Here is an 18,736-nt window from a genome sequence, read left to right as displayed (position 1 = left end):
TCTGCTCAATTCAACTCTCACTTAATAAAAAAAAAATAAAGGGGTATAAGTAATAGTGGATATCATGTGAGGAGATATATACATAAACTATATTTAGAGCCTGTTCTCATTGAGTGAACTGAACTGAATTGAAATGAATATTTTATAAGAGAAGGAAATTAAGAGCTGAGCTGAGCTGAACTAAACTGAAAATAAACGTATGAGAATAGACCCTTAGTATATAAAAGAAGATGTTTAAAAAAAATAATGCACTTAAAAACGATCAATTTAAAAAAAAGATGTATATTAAATGAAAAAAAGGCTCCGAATCCACAAGCAATGCCAACCGGCGAAGGAATAAAAAATCATCGATCTCAAGATCTCTTAGAATCGGGAGGAAAATTCTAATCACTTGAACCTGGCATCTCACTCTCGTGATAAATAAATGGTAAGTGCAAAAGATTAATTATATTATACGCTGTAAATCACTTCATTTATCCAAAGCACTCAACATAAATATACTGTTATATTTAATATTGATATTTTTTTTAGTAAAATTTAAATCGTAGAATGATAAGGAGTATCATACTTTAAAAAAAAGAAAAAAAACAAAACAAAACCGTGTAATCAGTCTTAAAATCAGGAAATTTAAAATTCTGTTACCAATTACATCCTTTTTTGTTTAAAAATAAATAAATAAATAAGATAGGAAAATTTTAGAATTCGAATAAGAGTAAAAGTATATCTTTGTGACTTATATGACTTGTATATATATATCCTAATATTCACTGTGATCTGTCTTCAAAAAAAAAATATTCACTGTGATCTAGGCTCAAACAAAAATTAAAAAAATTAAAGGATGACGGATGTTAAGTTTGAAAAATTTGTGTTCGAGTTGGAGAGATTGGGATGTTTAGGGTTCTTATTATCTTTGTTTTTATCAATATATTTTCCTTCCCTACATCTCTTTACGGCCATCGTGCAGCTAATAGTCGGTGTAATTTTCATTGTAACTAATATTAACATCCTCATTAATTTCATTCTTCCGGTAACTATTCTATCTCTCTTGTTTTTATGTTTTTATGTTTTTATTGTTTTAGATCGAGTTAATTTTCGTTAATTATGTGAAAACTGAATTATTTTTTTTAATTGGTTTTGTTCGTTTGCACTATACTGACTATGGAGTATATATTGAAGTGCTTTAAGTTTTTAGGATTATTTTTGTTAGGGTAAGTTTAAATTGTATTACATCAATTGATTATGTGGATTTTTTAAGCTTCAATTGGTTTTTTTTTTTTCCTCCGATATCTACCGTTTTATTTTTAGAGAATAGAAGTTTTACTCCATACTTCTTTAACTTTATCAAATTTGGATTTTAAAAAAATTACGAACAAAATTATCATGATATTTATAGTATATTTTTAAAAAATTTATGAAAATTAGTCAATTTGATCCCTACTCGTACATCGCTCGAATCTGTATGATAATCAATCATAACAATTTGTATAATTTGTGAGATTATAGGTAGTTTTCATGTTAAATTACACTTAAAATAATTTGTTTTTATTACCGCACAGGTATTGAATTTATAATTAACTAGCGTGTTTTTAAATACTAAGTATAGATAAATTATGATTATCCCGCATATATAATATCATTATCATACATGTTTGTAGGAAACAACTTCAGAAGCATCATCAAAGGATGAGAAACTAAAGCAGATGCAAATATACGTTGACGAACTAATAATGGAGAAGAAGATGTGGGGGATGGAGAAACAAAAGCTTATGAAACAAGTATCAGAGGAGAAACAGAAGCTTACGGAACAAGTAACAATGGAGAAGAAGATGTGGGAGGAGGAGAAACAGAAACTTGAGGAACAATCAACAACGGAGAAGAAGATGTGGGAGGAGGAGAAATTGAGCCTTACGGAGCAAGTGGAGGAAGCACGAGCACGAATCGAGTTGTACACATATGAGATGATCTACCTCAAGAAGTTGTCGAAACTCGAAGAGCAAGTAAAAAACATGGAGGAGGAAAGACAAGAGTTTATGAAGAAAAATTTGGTGAACGGGGATGGGGAAGAAAAGGATAAAGATAAGGAAAAACTCGAAGAGAAGTGTAGGATATTAAGCAAGGAAAAGAAGGAGCTTTCAAAGGTGGTTGAAGAGTATAAGGTTTACGAACAAAATGTGGGTGAAGAGTTTAAGATTTACCAACAAAATTGGGAGTTTGAAAGAAATAACCTAAAGTCACAGATTGATCACCTATTTAATGTTATTGCAAAATATGATGAACTTAATAATCGCCAACAATATATGATTGTACTCCTTTCAGGTTTTACCGACCAATACCGTCACAATGCGGCCTACCAGAGTACTGAGGAAACAAGCGATATGTCACCTGATTACTAGACTTTAAATAGTTACATTTTAGTGGTAGAAATTTATTTCATTATTGATTGGATCTTAATTAATTTGCTTTGTTTTTGTTTTATCATCATTTTTTAAACCGTTTTACTTCGTATATAATTGTTATCAATGTAGGTTGTTTGAACAGGGTTGCTTAATCTAGCTAAATTAATATTGTCACTCCAATATTTCCTTGTAAATTTAAGATGATAATTGTTGATACACATCCCTAAAGATGAGACATAACTAGGTACCTAAGCTACATCTCTCTAATTTTGTTATTGGTCAGTTAGTTGATTACTATATCAAAGAAACAAATTAATGGACTGTTAATCTGTTATACGCATTTCCACTCACATTATATGACTGCATCATTAATACAGAAAACAGGCTAGAAAACTGCCTGAAACTACGTTAATTAATCACATGCATTATTAGACCTTACCGATTTAATTTAGGGGAGAGCAATACTCTTTACATGCCCATTATTAAGTGCACCTAAATTAAAGTAATACAAGTATTTCTCAATAAATCTCAACACAAACATACAAGTTCCGTTTGATACTAACGAAAGCTTGGCCTAATAGTAGAATACCTAGATTTCGGGTTTTGATCTTTATGTCACATGATTCATCGAGCATAGACAAACTAGGCCAAACTTTCCCCTACCCCAAATTTGTTAAGGAGTCTGGTGGATTAAGGCTAAATTTAGGGAGGTTAGGTCGTTTACTTTAAATTATACATGATCAAATTAATTTAAAACTACAATGAAATTTCATTCATTCATATAATTCAATGATGTACGTAAACGTACAATTTTCTATTACAACAATATAGAGTTGAGTCACACTTCTAGGTTGCTATATCCCTGTAAAACCGACCAACTTTGTCAGCCCAAATGTGACTCCCATGGCTATCCATCCACCTACCAAGACTCTTATTGATGATCTCAAGGCCGGAGCCTTTCCTAGGACAGCCCCGAGCCAACCAAAGGCGAATAGCGCGAGTGTTACCGTTACTAGCACCGAGACCAACCTTGCCTTGTAGGACTTTATGAATGCGGCTGCAAGGAGTGGCACCCCTCCTCCGACTGCAAATGCCGCTGCTGAAGCAGCCGCGGCACATAGCGGGCTTGGTAGGGCCCGCTTTTTATCATCCAGGGAGCCAGGCGGGCTAGGATGGTCCTCTTGGTCACGGAAGAGTTGTGCAAGCTCAGCATCCCGTTGGGCCCAAACCGACACAAGCTCGCCTAAGGCCATGCTACACGCCCCACCAAACAAGCCCGCAAGCCCGGTTAGAGCCATCGTACCCGGGTCGGGCCGGACTGCCCCGACCCCAATCATAAGTGAGGCTACAGATAGGAGTCCGTCATTCGCCCCAAGGACCGCGGCCCGGAGCCATTGGGCACGTTTCGAGTAATCCGGGCCATCGGACTCGTGTTCAATTTCGATGCTTGGAGTGATGGTAGGCTTCACTTGGTTGAAGGAGGGTTTTTCATTGTTGTTAGAATGATTAGAAGACATAAGAAAAACTTTTGCAAGGACAAAAAAAAAACTGAAAAAAAAAATAATGAGAAGTTTAGGAAAATGAGAATGAAGCTTAATGATGTTTTCCTAAGATTAAGGCAAGAGAGTGTGGAAGACACACTCAGGTTGTTAAGGGATATATATAAGCAACTAAGCAAGGGTCTTTGGCGTGTGGAGGGCACACTTTTATCACTATTCCTAATTTTTTTCAGGTGTGTACGTAAATGAAAAGAGAACATTTATCATATTCTCTTTAAATAAAGTATTTCATAAAAATTTAAAGCATATGGTAAAAGTGATTGATCAAGTGATAAAAAGATGCTTGGTGTGTTGGAAAATTGACGCACCAAATCAGATTATATATAAGGCGGTGTTGCATGATGTAAATTAAAGAATCTTGAGTGTTCATACCTAAAACTAAATTTGTGAATGGGTTGATTAGACCAATCGTATTTTAGCACCTAAATCGTCTCTACACGTTTAATAGTGTTTAACTTTTTTAATTCTCTAAAAAAAAAATAGAGTTTACACGAAAATAGCAGAATAAATATAATACTGGTAATTTTACAAGATAAGTAAAGTGAAAGCTCTATCATAACTATCGTGTTAATGGTGAGGGTAAAGGAATCTCAATCTTCAATAAAATTAGTGTGGCAGCATAAAACGTGTTGATAGTCTTTAGTTTGATAATTGCCATTATAGAAGAAAAATGAGCAGAACATATGATAAATGCACAATCTTTCCTTTTTTTTTTGGGTGAGTTGGATGAATTTGTTTTCTGTTACTTTGATGGCGCGTAATCTATTTGTTCTTCTCTCAAAAAGATTGGTTATCCTTCTTTCACATGTGAAATAGCTAGCCAAACACGAACATATGAAGTAGAATTGTTTTATCTATCTTAACTTGCGGTCAGTCCAAGTCCGAGGATATAAATATGGGTGCGCACAAAATCATAAAATTGTAACAAATTGAAGTCGAATTATGTAACTAATCTTTATACGTAGTATAATTTTTTTAAAAACAAAGCTTATCTGATATGAAATCAAAAGTGTTAATACGAGTTCAAAAAGTGATGTTAGAATCACTTAAATGTATATCGATATCGAGTAAGCATAAGAAGGAATAAAATAAAACCATGGCAAAATTTGATGATTGAAAATGACACCAAAAAAATTTATTTAAAGTTAAAACGATAGTATAGATAATGGCATGCAAGACGTGTGGGGACGAAAGAGCAAACACCCAGGCTTTAATGGTGTAAATGTTAACGAATAACGATTGTTGTGTAAAAAAAGTGATCGAAAATAAAAATAATAATAATAATAATTTTTGCCGAACACGCCCATAGAGTGGTAGAGTAGCTCCAGCCTCTAGTTACTAGTAGATAAATTTATGAGTTCTTTTTATACATGAAATAAAAAAAAAAATTATATAAAAAATAAGTGTTGCCTAAAAATCAGGAAATTCAAAATTGTGTTACCAATTTACGGAGTATTTATTTATTTTATAAAAAGGGAAAATTTTAGAAATCAAATAAGATTAACATATAGTACATATTTTCCCAACTAAGAATTAGGGTTACACTAGATGGTTTGTTTGAATTTTTAAAAATAATTTTTTTAAAACCTATATTTATGTGCTAAAATTTGTTATATATTTAGATAAAATTCCTAATATTAAAAGATAATATTTTATATTTAATTAATTTAAATTGAAAAATTTCATTCGCCAATTTTGCTTACATGGCATTTGAATTATTTAATTATAAAAGATTTTAATAATGTCCTATTTAATTGGTTACTACTAAAATTTATAATCACACTAAGAAAATTAGATCCTATGTGGCCTCTAAAAACTCGGGAAAAAACTCCCCTTTATATATATATATTAGATTAGATTTTAGCATATACTCACCACGATCTAGGTTAAAAACTAAAAAGGGTGGGGAAAAAAAACAAAATAGGATGGCATATGAGGTTGAACAATGGGTATTCGAGCTGGAGAGGTGGGGATGTATTGGGTTCATTGTTTCTTTGCTTTTGGGAAATTTTACTTTCCTAAAGACTATTACGGTGGTTTCGCAGTATTTTGTTGGTTTAATTTTCATAATAACCAATGTTTACCTCATTAATGACAGTCTTAAGGTAACTATTCTCTCTATCATCATATTTTATTAATCGTAGTAATTCTACTTGAATATTATGATATGATTTTTTTTTTTTTTTTTTTTTTTTAATCTATATGTGAAATTGTGGTTTTGTTCTCTGCATCATTGTTAAAGTCATACTCCTCCGTTTCATAATTAGAAGTCTATTTCCCATTTTTTACGGAATTTAAGGAAATTGATTGAAAGTACAAATATACATGTGGAGTTATAGAGATAAAGAGAAAGAAAAAAAAATGGTTCAGAATTATGGAAATTGAATAATGGGATTGACCTCATAGGATCAAAGCAGGTTTAGTTGGTCTTGTATGGACCCCAGGGCCGTCTTTAGACATGTTTTTTCTCACACACGTAACAGGGCCCCTCAAAATCAGGGCCCCATAATTTAAAAAAATAAAAATTATAACCTTACAAATTCACCTTCTTCCTCGTAAAAGACCATCATTTTCAAACTAAAACCTAAAAATTCATCTTTGATTATGAAGATATATTTGTGGATTTTGCTTCAAAAAATATTAAAAGGATGACACTTTTTAAATAAAAAGTTTTTGTTTGTTGTTTTATTGAATTGCTATGAAACTTATTACTATGAATATTTAAGCTCTATAATAATTTGTAGTACTGTACTCGAAAAAAAAAAAAGCCATTTTATAATAATAATATTTTTAACCTTTTAAAATAGTCCTCCAAAATTGAAGGGCCCGATTTTAAAAGTTAGAACAGGGCCACCAAATTGTCGGAGACGGCCCTGATGGACCCGGTCTACAATAAATCCAAAATTTGACACTTTCAAATAATATAAACACATTCTAGATGATATAATCACATTTTTAGATGATATAATTATCTTTTTGTGAGGCATATTTTGAATTATATAATCTCATAGTAAATCATTTAATGAGATTATATAATTATATTTAGGATGATAAAATTTAAAAATCATCTTTTGAATGATGTAATTTACTATTTGATATTTTTTATAATGATAAATTCACTTTTTAAGTGATACATTTATATAACAGTTTCAGGATGATATAATCACTTTTGTAGTAATATAATCACATTTCGTATCATATAATCACATTCGTATGGTATACTAGAAGGTTGGGTCTACAATAAGTTATTTTAAACCGGGTCTATTCTAGTCTTTACATAATGGGAATACTTTTGTGCTAATTTTCTTTAGTATTTATTCTAAAGCATGTATTGAAATTACAATTACGTAGTATAATACAATCATTAATCATACACATTTGTAGGGAATTGCTTCAAAAATATCAAAGGATGAGCAACTAAGGCAGAAGCAAAAATCCATGAACAAACTAATAACGGAACAGCAGGTGCAAAAAATAAAGGATGGGCAACTACAGCAAGCCCAAATAAACATTCAAACACTAATAATGAATAAGAAGATGTGGGAGAATGAGAAGCAGATGCTTACAGAACAACTAACAAAGGAGAGGAAGATATGGGAGGATGAGAAACAGAAGCTTACGGACGAACTCAAGGAAGCAAGTGCACGGTACGAGGAATACACAATACTCGAAGAGGGATTCAAAAAATTGATTGAGGAAAGACAAGAGCTTTTGGTGAAAGATAAGGTGAATGAGGAAGATAAAGAAAGACTCGAAGAGAAGTGTACGATATTAATGAAAGAAAATGAACAGTTTTTAAAGGTGATTGAAGAGTTTAAGGCGTACCAACGATATTCGGTTTCTGAAATAAATTACCTAATGCTTACAATTGATGGCCAAAAGAACCATATTCAGCAGTACAAGGAGCTTGTTAATTTGCAACGAGACTTGATTTCTAACAACCATCACAATGCGTACCAGAATGCTGAGACTGCAAGTCATATGGATCAAAATTATTATTAATTAACTATAATCAAGTTAAAGTACTGCAATTTGGTGATAATTTTTTTTTAAAGCATTTTAGCAATTGTTTAGATTAGCTTCAAAAAAAAAAAGCAATTGTTCTTAATATTGATTGGATCTATTTTTGGTTTTTCTTTCTGATTCTGAATCCATTTTACAATAGGTGTGATTTTGAAGAGAAATTTGGAACAAGGAACAAGGAGTGGGACAAAAAAGGCGATATTTAGGCAACGAGAGAGGATCGGCTCTCACCTTATCAGACACATTAAGCTATGGTGTCAATATTTGATGAACCATATACTATGAAATAATCCTGAGGCCCCGCTAGTCATATCGTTCTACATTTTAGCGACAATGTAAGAGCATGAACATGATGAGAACCTTACTTTCTCAACATACATATTGCACATTTTCAGACACAGAATAATGATGTCCATTATCAGCAGAATAATTTCATACCATCAGAAATTGTGCTTACACTACAAATGTTTTAAGATAACGATAGCAAAAACTTACATAGTTATGCTTCACTTCCATTGTAAATAGCACAAAAACAAGTACTACTAATGAGCCGAATGGACAGACCAGGTTTTAAATTAGTTTCTAGATAGTTTTCGACCAAAACAAAAGGGCGACTCTTGATATCAACAGACTCCTATTCTATAAACATTTTAGGTGAGATGCAGCTCCCATCCATGAAGTTCATTCAAAGGCCCACTGGTTCTCCCTCCTAACCTCCTCTTCCTCCTCTGGGGTGAAGTCGTTCTTGATGTTGAAGGTCTTCCTGATCTCCTCAGGAGTCTTGCCTTTGATCATGTCAGCCACAGTTTGGCAGGTCAAGTCCAGCAGACTCTTGATGTTCAGGTAGTTAGCAGCCTAAACCAAGAATAAATGCACTGAAAATCAGTATCGAGATTGACAAATCAGAGAAACAAAACATAAAGAGAGGAGTAATGGATAATTGTCACAACAGACCCAAAAGTAAGCAGTAGAGCATCATAAGAGCATTCAATCAAAGATGGTCCCAACTTAGTCATGCCATTAGAATCTTAATGTTGCAGTGAATTTCTGCTGGCATGAAATGGGCAAACAAAGCTACTATAAGGGAGCAGAGCAGAATATAACTGATCAAAAAGATGGAAGAACTAGAGGTACAGGGGAGAAAATACAAGTTTCTCAACATGAGAAACATGTCAATTGGGTATTTTGGTCTAACGAAAGCTTAACAACGCTAACCCACAAATAACATACCCATCTTTCCTCAACAATGAAGTTTAAGAATCCTTCACCAATGGAGGTCTAGAAATTCTACAACCATGAAAAAAACACTCACAAATAATGACAAACACCTACCATTTAGGGTTAACCCAATATAAACTATTGAATTAGTGTGTTGGGGTCGGGGTTTGATCATGCAAATAAATTATCAGAGAAACAGAAACCATCATGTTAAAAACTTGATAATCAGACAAATTGCTGCAATCCATAATTCAAGTTCATTTCTTTCTAAACAAAACCATAAGCACAATACAGATTATCAACAGGAGCCAGTGAATGAACAAAAAACCCTTGAATAAAAAGAAAGCTGAGTCGGAAGAATAAAGTTTTAGGAAATAACAATTAGATGATGGAAAAATCTCTAATCCCATCCATTTGGTTGGTGATTTGCAAATCAATGGGGTTTCAAAATCATGGTTGGGGGTTGGCAAATCAATGGGGTTTCATAAAGCCCGAAACAGTTAGGGCTTTGCAAATCAATGGTTTCAAAAACCCGAAACAGCTGGGGGTTCGCAATTCGAAGCCGAAAATGGCTGGGGATTTTCAGAGCTTTCTAGAACTTGGAAGGCACATATATAGGTGGAACTTCAAATTCCCAACAGCACAGGGCATCGCAGCTAAATTAGCATAAACAAAATCAACCAACAGGTCTACAAATAACTACAACTTCCAATCCTAAACATCCAACTTAACTTCATATGACATCAACATGTAATCAACCAACAGGTCTACAAATAACTACAACTTCCAATCCTAAACATCCAAATTAACTTCATATGAACATGTAATCAATTGTAAAAAATAACCAAAAACTAGCAATTCAAGAGCGTCCCAACAAACAATTACACAAACATAACTTCATCAAACATCAAAAATCATTTCAATCAATTACAGAAACGAGAAATTAAAGTTTAACTTCAAAACAAATTAATCCCCAAAATAATTTAATTCAACAATCAAATGACGACGACCAAAATTCACCAAAACACCCAACAAATAATCACATTTTAAACCAAATGAACACAGATTTAGATCTAGAAAATCACATAAACAGCAAAATCAGAAAATTGAACCCAAAAAATAAATTAAGAGCACAAACACTAAATTAAAACAAGATCTAAAATCTAGAGAAAAGGGAGAAATGAAGAGAGAGAAAAGTAGAATATACCAAAATGAGATCAAAAAGGGTATTCTGGTCAACTTTGACAAACTCAGCATCCCAGCTCTTAAGTTCATCATCAGCAGTAGAATTAGTAGAAGATCGATCTTCAGCAGAAGCTTTAGAAGCAGCAGCATCAACATGCTTCTTACAGTACTCAATCACCTTGGAAAGGATCTTACCAGTAACATTAGGAAGAGGAATCGCGTTGTCGGCGCAATCATCTTCGATCATATGCTTGATTGTCTGAGATTCCAAGGCGACAATCTCTTCGACATCGAATTGCTCGTTGTCGGAGGATTTCAGGGTAACCTTCTTGGAAGTGGCAGCCATTGATGAAGATTGTTTTGGAGGAGAGAGAAAATGAAGCGGCAGAGAAAACCCTAGCAGATCCGAAATGAGGAGAGAGAAAGTGATGGAAGATGGTGGGGATGTAAAATGTAAATGGATTTTGAGGGGTTATATATAGAGTTGGTTGTCAGCCCTAGGGGTCCTGTGTCGTTTCTCATACTCCGTATGTTGTCACTTTTTAATTGCCTTTTTCTTTTAAAAAAACAGTACTCGTATTCTGTAATTTGTACGTCTTTTTATTACATGCCTATTTTTTATTTTGTACGAGAATTAAAAAAGTTAAATTCATAAAATTAATAATTAGGAGTATAAATATATACTACCTCCGCTCCAATTTACTCGCAACAAAGGAATATTTTATGTCTACAAATAATACCCCTTTGTTGCGAGTAAATTAGACCGGAGGTAGTATATGGGGTTAGAAAGAAAGAAAAAGTGATTGGAAATTATAAGAGAGAAAGTATTGGATATTGATGTTTAAAGTACAAAAAAATAATAATAATAAAAAAAAAAACAAATCATCGAAAAGAGAATAATATTGTAAAAACAATACAACCTTTAAATAAAAACAAGCACTTAATTTTGATGACCCAAAAAGAGAATACAGACATGTAATAAAAAGACAGAGGGAGTACTTCAATTGATAAATTTAGAAATTCATGACAAAAACATGTGTATACTCTCTATCTGTATAGATTAATACGAGTATACGACTTGGTAAGAAGGACTCGTCACCTTCCAAACATCGAGCCAAATCATCACCCAAACAATTTTAACCATTACACCACGTCACGCAACAAACCATTATTACTTCGTACAATACACTACATCACCCAAGTGGCCAAGTAACCAAGATTACTCCGTGTACAAACACATAAGGATAAAGAGATTTGAACCCTCTACTTCTTATAATGAAGATGACTATTTTAATCACTAACGGTCAAATATCAACTACTCCTTCGTCCCATAATTTGGTGCCTAATTCTCAAAAAAAAAAAAAAAAAAAAAAAAAAAAAAACACGGTAATTAAGGAGAATGGTGGAGGTAGGGAAATATTTTATTCATTGAAAATATAAAAAGTAGAGAATAATGTATGAGAATAATAAAAAGTACGGAGTAGATAATATTGTATGAAAAAGAGAAAAATAAGTACCGATGGAGTATGTTATGAATATGTAAAAAGTTACTCCGTATTTTTAAAAACAGGCACAACATTTTGGGAAACCCCAAAAGAAATACTAGCACGAAATTATAGAATTAATAGAGTATGTTGTTACGGAGTAATATGTAAAAAAAATAATAATAAAAATGTAAACAACAAGATTCAATTTATCAAATCATAGAATAACTCAATTTTGATTTGACAATGACAATTTCAATTTTAAAAAATCTTTACAAAAATTTATCCATATACATTCGAGAGTAGCATCCTAAAACAACATACAGGCTAATCACTAGTCCCTTTATTAATTACCGTAGCTATTCCGCTTTCTACTTGCCTTTTTTGGTAGGAAATGCACGAACATCGATTTCCAATAACCATTTCGTCTTCCCTAATCAAGTTCTTTGCGATACTCTCATAGGTAATTACAACCATACTTGATAAATTTCCAATTTCTATTCGGACATAGAAAATTATTTATTCCGCATTATGGTACACAAGTAGAATCTAAAAGTCTAACTATTTAGAAAGACTAAAGGTCTACCGGCTCTATTTGGTTAACCTAATTTTGTTTGAAGTTATACTTGTACTCGTATTATTTAACTTTATTTAAGAGTATTTTTTATTTGACTTATTTATTTTAATCTGAACTTATTTTATTTTTTGAAATGATTTAAATTTAAATTTATACTCGTATGAAGTATTGTCTTAACAAGCTAGTGTTAACGGTCCTCATAGAGTCATAGTGTTATCTTATGAGACTATTTTCAGTGATTACAACTTACAAGACTATGAATCAAGGAAAATAAGTTTGCTTAAAAATACAAGGAGCATAATTAATTTGAGCTATCAGATGATCGATGTAATGAAACCAAGAACATTTAGGATGATCGATACTCTGTATCTTCTAGCAGTACATGATCGAATGCGAATAGGGATAGATATATAATCAAGAATAGACACATCGTCAGTTCACTGTGTACTAAACTATATTAGTTACATATATATCCATCAAGCTCCTTCTAAAAAGTGTTGAATTTTCAAAGCACAAGCTTATTACAGCAAAACTCTATTTGATGCCATGCTTCGATTTCTACAGCTTTGAAACAGGTAAACCTGCACAGTAATTGCAATTACAGTTAATATAGTAAAGTGCTAAGTGATGCATGTAGACAGTGCACAAAGGTAACTAAAGTGAATAGTACTTAGAGCTTTGGCATTGACAATGCTCGGGCAAGCTGCCGGGGGTGGAGCATTCTCATTCAAGAATGGCTCAACGCGGTTGGGGTCAGCCCATGCTGGGTATCCTTTGATTTTTCCCTGAAATTCAGAAATACAAGTTATATATATCTAGCAGGGGATTGATTACTCGTCTGCATTTACAGTTAGGGATGGAAGGCAGGGAATTGCAAGGGCACTGCAAGCCTATCACATAGTTTTGGCAGATATACAGCCTAACTCTGTCTAATAAAATACAGCATAAGACTATTTTTCGGATAATCCATATATAACACAGGTCAAGCTGATAAATGTACCAGGACATTCAGAGCTGCAAGTGTCGCCATTCCTTCACGAGTCCACTGCATGACAGAAAATTAAGAATAAAATTGGATTAGAAATTGCCGCTGAAGGACTTAACCATCATAACTAGTTGTGAGTAGATGGTGCAGAGATCAGTAAAATTCCCCCAAGTACCTTGGAAGCTGAAGCTATGTGTGGCACCACAACAGCATTCTTCATGTCAGCAAGGCCAGGTTTCATGAATGGCTCATCCTACACAAGGAAATGTTTGAATCTAAGAGGTGTCCAACAAGCAAGGTCTGAACTCTGAAACGTAAGAAAGTTATGATTGGATACCTCAAAGACATCAAGACCAACTCGAAACATGGGGTTTGCCTTCAAATGTTCAACAAGAGCTACTTCATCAATGACAGGACCCCTACTGCAGTTAATGAGAATCGCTTCCTGTTGATGAAATTTATACAAGTTTAAGCAACATTTGTCACGAACTTGCAGTAATCAAATTAGGAATTCTCCAAGAACAATTCGCTGAAATTACCTTTTTCATCATTGAGAGCCTCTCTTTGTTGACAAGATGGTAAGTTGTTTTATCCAATATAGGATGCAGACTTATCTATAAAGCATTCAATCATTTACCATTACACACAAAACTGATTACTTTTCTCCATTTCAGACAGAAGGTATTAGGAATAATAGATCACTTGAATATGCTTGGCTGGAGCTTGGTAGGAACCTTACCAAATCAGCCTGTTGAAGTACTTCATCCATACTCGCTGCTCTTTTCCAAGTGACAGGTTGCTCACCATTAGCTTTCAGGAATTCACCATAAGCTAGAGAAAGAAATCACAGAAATATCACTTAAAATTCAGATATTTAGCTCACCATGTAATTGTTGACAACTCTTCCTCCCTCCTAAATAAATATCTTAACAATCCAAAAAATAAAAATTAAATCTCCACCATATTTTGTAGAGTTATTCCAGTATGAATAACATGGGAAAGACCAAATTTTTACTCAATGAAATTAGAAATATGGTCTACTATATCAGGACTTGGGGAGTATCCGAGTATACCAGTAACAAACTTCTCCAGTCGAGTTGATTGGTACAGATCAAAATATATCAGGTTCATTTTGAATCCCTCAACCTGAGAATGGAATAGTAGCAATATGTGTGGTTAGTTGATCAGAAAAATCACCAATAGCAGTTTTGCAACTGCAAAAGAATGCAGAAACTCGTTGGGCTTATTGCTTATAAATGTTGATTCGAGCCAAGATGCAGAATTTTAAAAAACTTCTTTAAAGTATACTCGTATATACTTTTTCAACTAGTGTTTAAATCAAGAGTAAGTATTTATTAACATTAGAGCACCAATTTAAAATGTATGTTACCATCATTCTAGCATAAGCAGACCCAATACGACCAGCTCCAATGACACCAACAGTCTGCCCCTTGAGCAAGTTTCCAACAAACCTGTGATGAGAAATGCGTACTATTAGGTCCTTAAAAAGAATTCATTTACATAGAATGAAATTTAAAATGGGAATATAATTAAGAGAGCCCTTACAAATGAGGAAGCCATCCTTCATACAGACCAGCCCTCATGAACTCATCTGCTTCAACTATCCTTCGGGCAGCTGCCAAGGATAGTGAAGCCGCTAATTCTGCTGTAGTCTCAGTAAGAACTCCCTACAAAAGGCGATAATACAATAAGAAAGCTTCTTGTTCCAAACACAATTCACATTTCAAGTTTATAATGACTACAACAAAAGTGTAGCCACTGAAAGCCGTTTATAAGCTACAACAACCATTATCTCAAAATATATTGAAAATTTATAAGTGTATGATGCACTCATCCAATAATATAGTAAACCTACACAAAGTTATTGCACGGTTCCATTGACACACACACCAAACCAGAGCTCCATTCTCGATACTTCCAGGTGCATGGATTAAATTGTGATTTGCTACTTACTATTAATACTTGACAACATACACAATACTCCATATATTAATCCAGTCAATGTTACTAGCAATAGTAAAAGTTCAGATAAAAAATAAAATTAAGATAGCAAAGTCAAAATCTTACAGGAGTGTTACCAACAGCAACACCATACTTGTTAGCAGCATTAACATCAACATTGTTATAACCAACAGCCATGTTACTGAATGCTTTGCCACCTGCTTTGCTCAATGCGGAGAACAAAGTCTCTCCCCAATCTTCTGTCAACTGTAATAACATTGAATAATTCAACAAAAAATAAGCAATTATCTTAATATTCAAATGAAAATTACCATTCATCCATAAAATTAGAAATAACAAACTATAATAAATTTACCTGGCCAATTACCCCATCACACTTGTCTCCAATCAAAGCAATAATATCATCAACAGATAATATAGTTTTGTTCTGGGTACAAATCTAAATTTGAAAAAAAAAAATATTATCATTATAGAAACATGAAATTATAAAAAATCCAAAAATGAAGTGGGTGAAAAAAAAAAAACTAAAATAACCTCCACTCGACAATCTTGTTCAACTAAGAGATTGATCCAACGAGTGCCAGGCATAGATTTAGTGCTAACAACTCTGTATTTTCCACTAGGATTGTAAACTTCAATTGAAACTGGTTTTGCCATGATGAATAATTTTGGTTCAGGTAATTCAACAAACACTTGGTGTGCAAAGTTTTATTCTTGAAGTTTTTATACTTGGGAAATGGGCATGCTGTGGTGCAACCCACAGTAAGAATTGTATGTACATTCACATCAAACACATCAAGATCAAATCTTTGTGATCATTGGTTGATAAAGGTGTTATCTTTGAAGGGTGTAGAGTAATATGATGGGATTGGATGTATGTGGGCATTGTTTGTGATGTTTGGATAAAGTGGATTTGTTTTGTAGGAATTGGAAGTTTTACGAGGGCCTTTCATTTGGTAGGAAAGATAATGAGATTGTGGCCTATAGTTTTTGATCTAATGCATTGAGTTCTTGATTGCTATAGAGGTTTTTGAGGGCCCTCTCCAATTAGTTAGGAAAATTCATAGCAATTGCAATTTTTTAGAATTTTTGGTAGAGTGAAAAACCATTTCAATGTATATTACATTATTACCTCTTTTTTTTTTTTTTTTTTTTTGGTGTTGAGAGAATAGCAAAGACAAATGTTATAAACGAGATTTGATCTCATTATTTGAATATCACCTCTTCAGAATTTAACCAACAAATCTAGTTATAATTATTACTCGGAGCATAAAATTAATTATTACAGTCGTGTTTTAATATACAAAATATTACTAAATCGTATTTATAATCTTACCAGTAAATATATAGTGCACCACTTATCCCTTGAAAACATTCAAGTACAATTTTAGATAGGCTGAACTATAAGATTATACTTCAATGAGTTCAATCTTTCTATTTTCATAACTTATTGTTTGCTAGGGGTAAATCATTGATTCGAAATGTTAACAATTTCCACTTCAAGATTGATTTACCGGTTTACAAGTTGCACCGATTTCATTAACTCAAGCCTACAGCGAACATTTATGACAACATATAATGATCATAAATGGTTCCAAACGACATTATATGACCTCGAGATGTAACCCCTAAAATCTCAATGTTTTTCAACACTGGGCCCCAAAACAATCAAAAATTCTCAAAAAACGTGGATATTTGCCTTCAATATTGGAATTTTTTGACTTTTTTTCGCCTGGATATAAAAATTTCCGAAATGTTTACCATGGTACCTAATATCCTTCGGGAGTCCAATTGGGTGGGTGGAACCATCCAATTTTCCTTTAAACGACCAATTTACCGGTTTACAACTTGCATCGATTTAATTAACTCAAGCCTAACACGAACATTTATGACAACATATAATGATCATATATGGTTCCAAATGGCATTATATGACCCCGATATGTACCCCTAAAATCTCAAAACTTTTTGACAGCGGGCCTTGAAACATCCCAAATTTTTCTAAAAGCTATTTTTGAACTTTTTGACTTTTTTCGCCCGGAAATATAAATTGTCGAAATGTTTACCATGGTACCTTATACCCTCCGGAAGTCCAATTGGTTGGGTGGAACCATCCAATCTGCCTTTAAAGGCCCAATTTACCGATTCACAACTTGCACCGATTTCATTAACTCAAGCCAACCACGAACATTTATGACAACAAATAATGATCATATATGGTTTAAACAGCATTATATAACCCCGAAATATATCCCCTAGAATTTCAAGACTTTTCAACACCGGGCCTCGAAACCTCCAAAATTTCTGTAAAATAGTGGATGTTAGTCTTCAATTTTGGAATTTTTTGACTTTTTTTTCCCCCGAAAATAAAATTTGCCGAAATGCTTACTTTGGTCCCTAATACCCTCTGAGAGTCCAATTGGGTGAGTGGAACAATCCAATTTTCATTTAAACGGTCAATTTACCGATTTACAACTTGCACGGATTTAATTAACTCAATCCTACCACGAACATTTATGATAACATATAATGATCATATATGGTTCCAAACGATATTATATGACCCCGAAATGTATCTCCTAAAATCTCAAGCCTTTTCGACACCGGGCCCCGAAACCTCTATAATTTCTCAAAAAACGTGGATATTAGCCTTCAAATTTCGATTTTTTTGACTTTTTTTTGCCCGAAAATAAAAATTGCCGAAATGTTTTCCATGGTCCCTAATACCATCCGGTAGTCCAATTGGGTGGGTGGAACCGTCCAATTTGACTTTAAACCGCCAATTTAACGGTTTACAACTTGCACCGATTTCATTAACTCAAGCCTACTACGAACATTTATGACTACATATAATGATCACATATGGTTCCAAATGGTGTTATACGACCTCGAGATGTATCCCCTAAAATTTCAAAACTTTTTGACACCGGGCCTTGAAACATCCCAAAGTTCTCAAAAAGCATGGATTTCAATTTTTTGGATTTTTTTACTTTTTTTAGCCCGGAAATATAAATTTTTATAATGTTTACCATGTTCCCTAATGCCATAATGTTTACCATGTTCCCTAATACCTCATGGGAGTACAATTGGGTGGGTAAAACCATCAAATTTTTCCTTTAAATGACCAATTTACCGGTTTACAACTTGCGCCGATTTCATTACCTCAAGCCTAAACGACATTATATGACCAGAGATGTGTTCCATCTAATTTCAATATTTTTAGACACCGGGCCTCGAAGACTCCAAAATTTCTCAAAAACCGTATATACTAGCCGTCAATTTTTGAATTTTTTTTTTTACTTTTTTTCGCTTGCAAATAAAAATTT

General features: G+C 33.3%; 2 protein-coding genes and 1 pseudogene across 2 annotated transcripts; all 3 read right to left on the bottom strand.

Annotated features, from left to right (window-relative positions):
* Window positions 1-3,147: 3,147 nt before the first annotated feature.
* On the bottom strand, window positions 3,148-4,008 carry LOC145560419 (vacuolar iron transporter homolog 2 pseudogene; annotated as a pseudogene).
* Window positions 4,009-8,384: 4,376 nt separating this feature from the next.
* Window positions 8,385-10,825, bottom strand: LOC145559092 (SKP1-like protein 1A). The gene is made up of 2 exons (XM_081620503.1): window positions 10,404-10,825; window positions 8,385-8,833 (listed from the first exon to the last, which is right to left on the bottom strand). The coding sequence occupies exons 1-2, from the start codon at window positions 10,725-10,727 to the stop codon at window positions 8,660-8,662; spliced, it is 498 nt and encodes a 165-aa protein (XP_081476629.1). The 5' UTR covers window positions 10,728-10,825; the 3' UTR covers window positions 8,385-8,659.
* Window positions 10,826-12,825: 2,000 nt separating this feature from the next.
* On the bottom strand, window positions 12,826-16,111 carry LOC145559091 (glycerate dehydrogenase HPR, peroxisomal). The gene is made up of 13 exons (XM_081620501.1): window positions 15,945-16,111; window positions 15,766-15,849; window positions 15,516-15,656; window positions 14,994-15,115; window positions 14,818-14,899; window positions 14,501-14,573; window positions 14,167-14,258; window positions 13,967-14,041; window positions 13,765-13,872; window positions 13,603-13,680; window positions 13,443-13,487; window positions 13,113-13,227; window positions 12,826-13,023 (listed from the first exon to the last, which is right to left on the bottom strand). Exons 1-13 carry the CDS (start codon window positions 16,065-16,067, stop codon window positions 13,001-13,003), a joined length of 1,161 nt encoding a protein of 386 aa, XP_081476627.1. The 5' UTR covers window positions 16,068-16,111; the 3' UTR covers window positions 12,826-13,000.
* Between the last annotated feature and the right edge of the window lie 2,625 nt (window positions 16,112-18,736).

This window comes from Chenopodium album, chromosome 9 (genome assembly GCF_948465745.1).
Source record: "Chenopodium album chromosome 9, dcCheAlbu1.1, whole genome shotgun sequence".
Classification (NCBI taxonomy): domain Eukaryota; kingdom Viridiplantae; phylum Streptophyta; class Magnoliopsida; order Caryophyllales; family Amaranthaceae; genus Chenopodium; species Chenopodium album.
Note: the sequence above shows the minus strand (reverse complement) of the source record. Positions and strands in the feature narration are given on the sequence as shown.

Coding starts and splice junctions, on each gene's coding strand:
- LOC145559091 (XM_081620501.1), bottom strand. CDS start 16,067: ATGGCAAAACCAGTTTCAATTGAAGTTTACAATCCTAGTGGAAAATAC. Junction 15,657..15,765: donor GTGATGGGGTAATTGGCCAG/GTAAATTTATTA, acceptor ATGTTATTACAG/TTGACAGAAGATTGGGGAGA. Junction 14,042..14,166: donor TACTTCAACAGGCTGATTTG/GTAAGGTTCCTA, acceptor AATGCTTTATAG/ATAAGTCTGCATCCTATATT.
- LOC145559092 (XM_081620503.1), bottom strand. CDS start 10,727: ATGGCTGCCACTTCCAAGAAGGTTACCCTGAAATCCTCCGACAACGAG. Junction 8,834..10,403: donor CCCTTTTTGATCTCATTTTG/GTATATTCTACT, acceptor TTCTTGGTTTAG/GCTGCTAACTACCTGAACAT.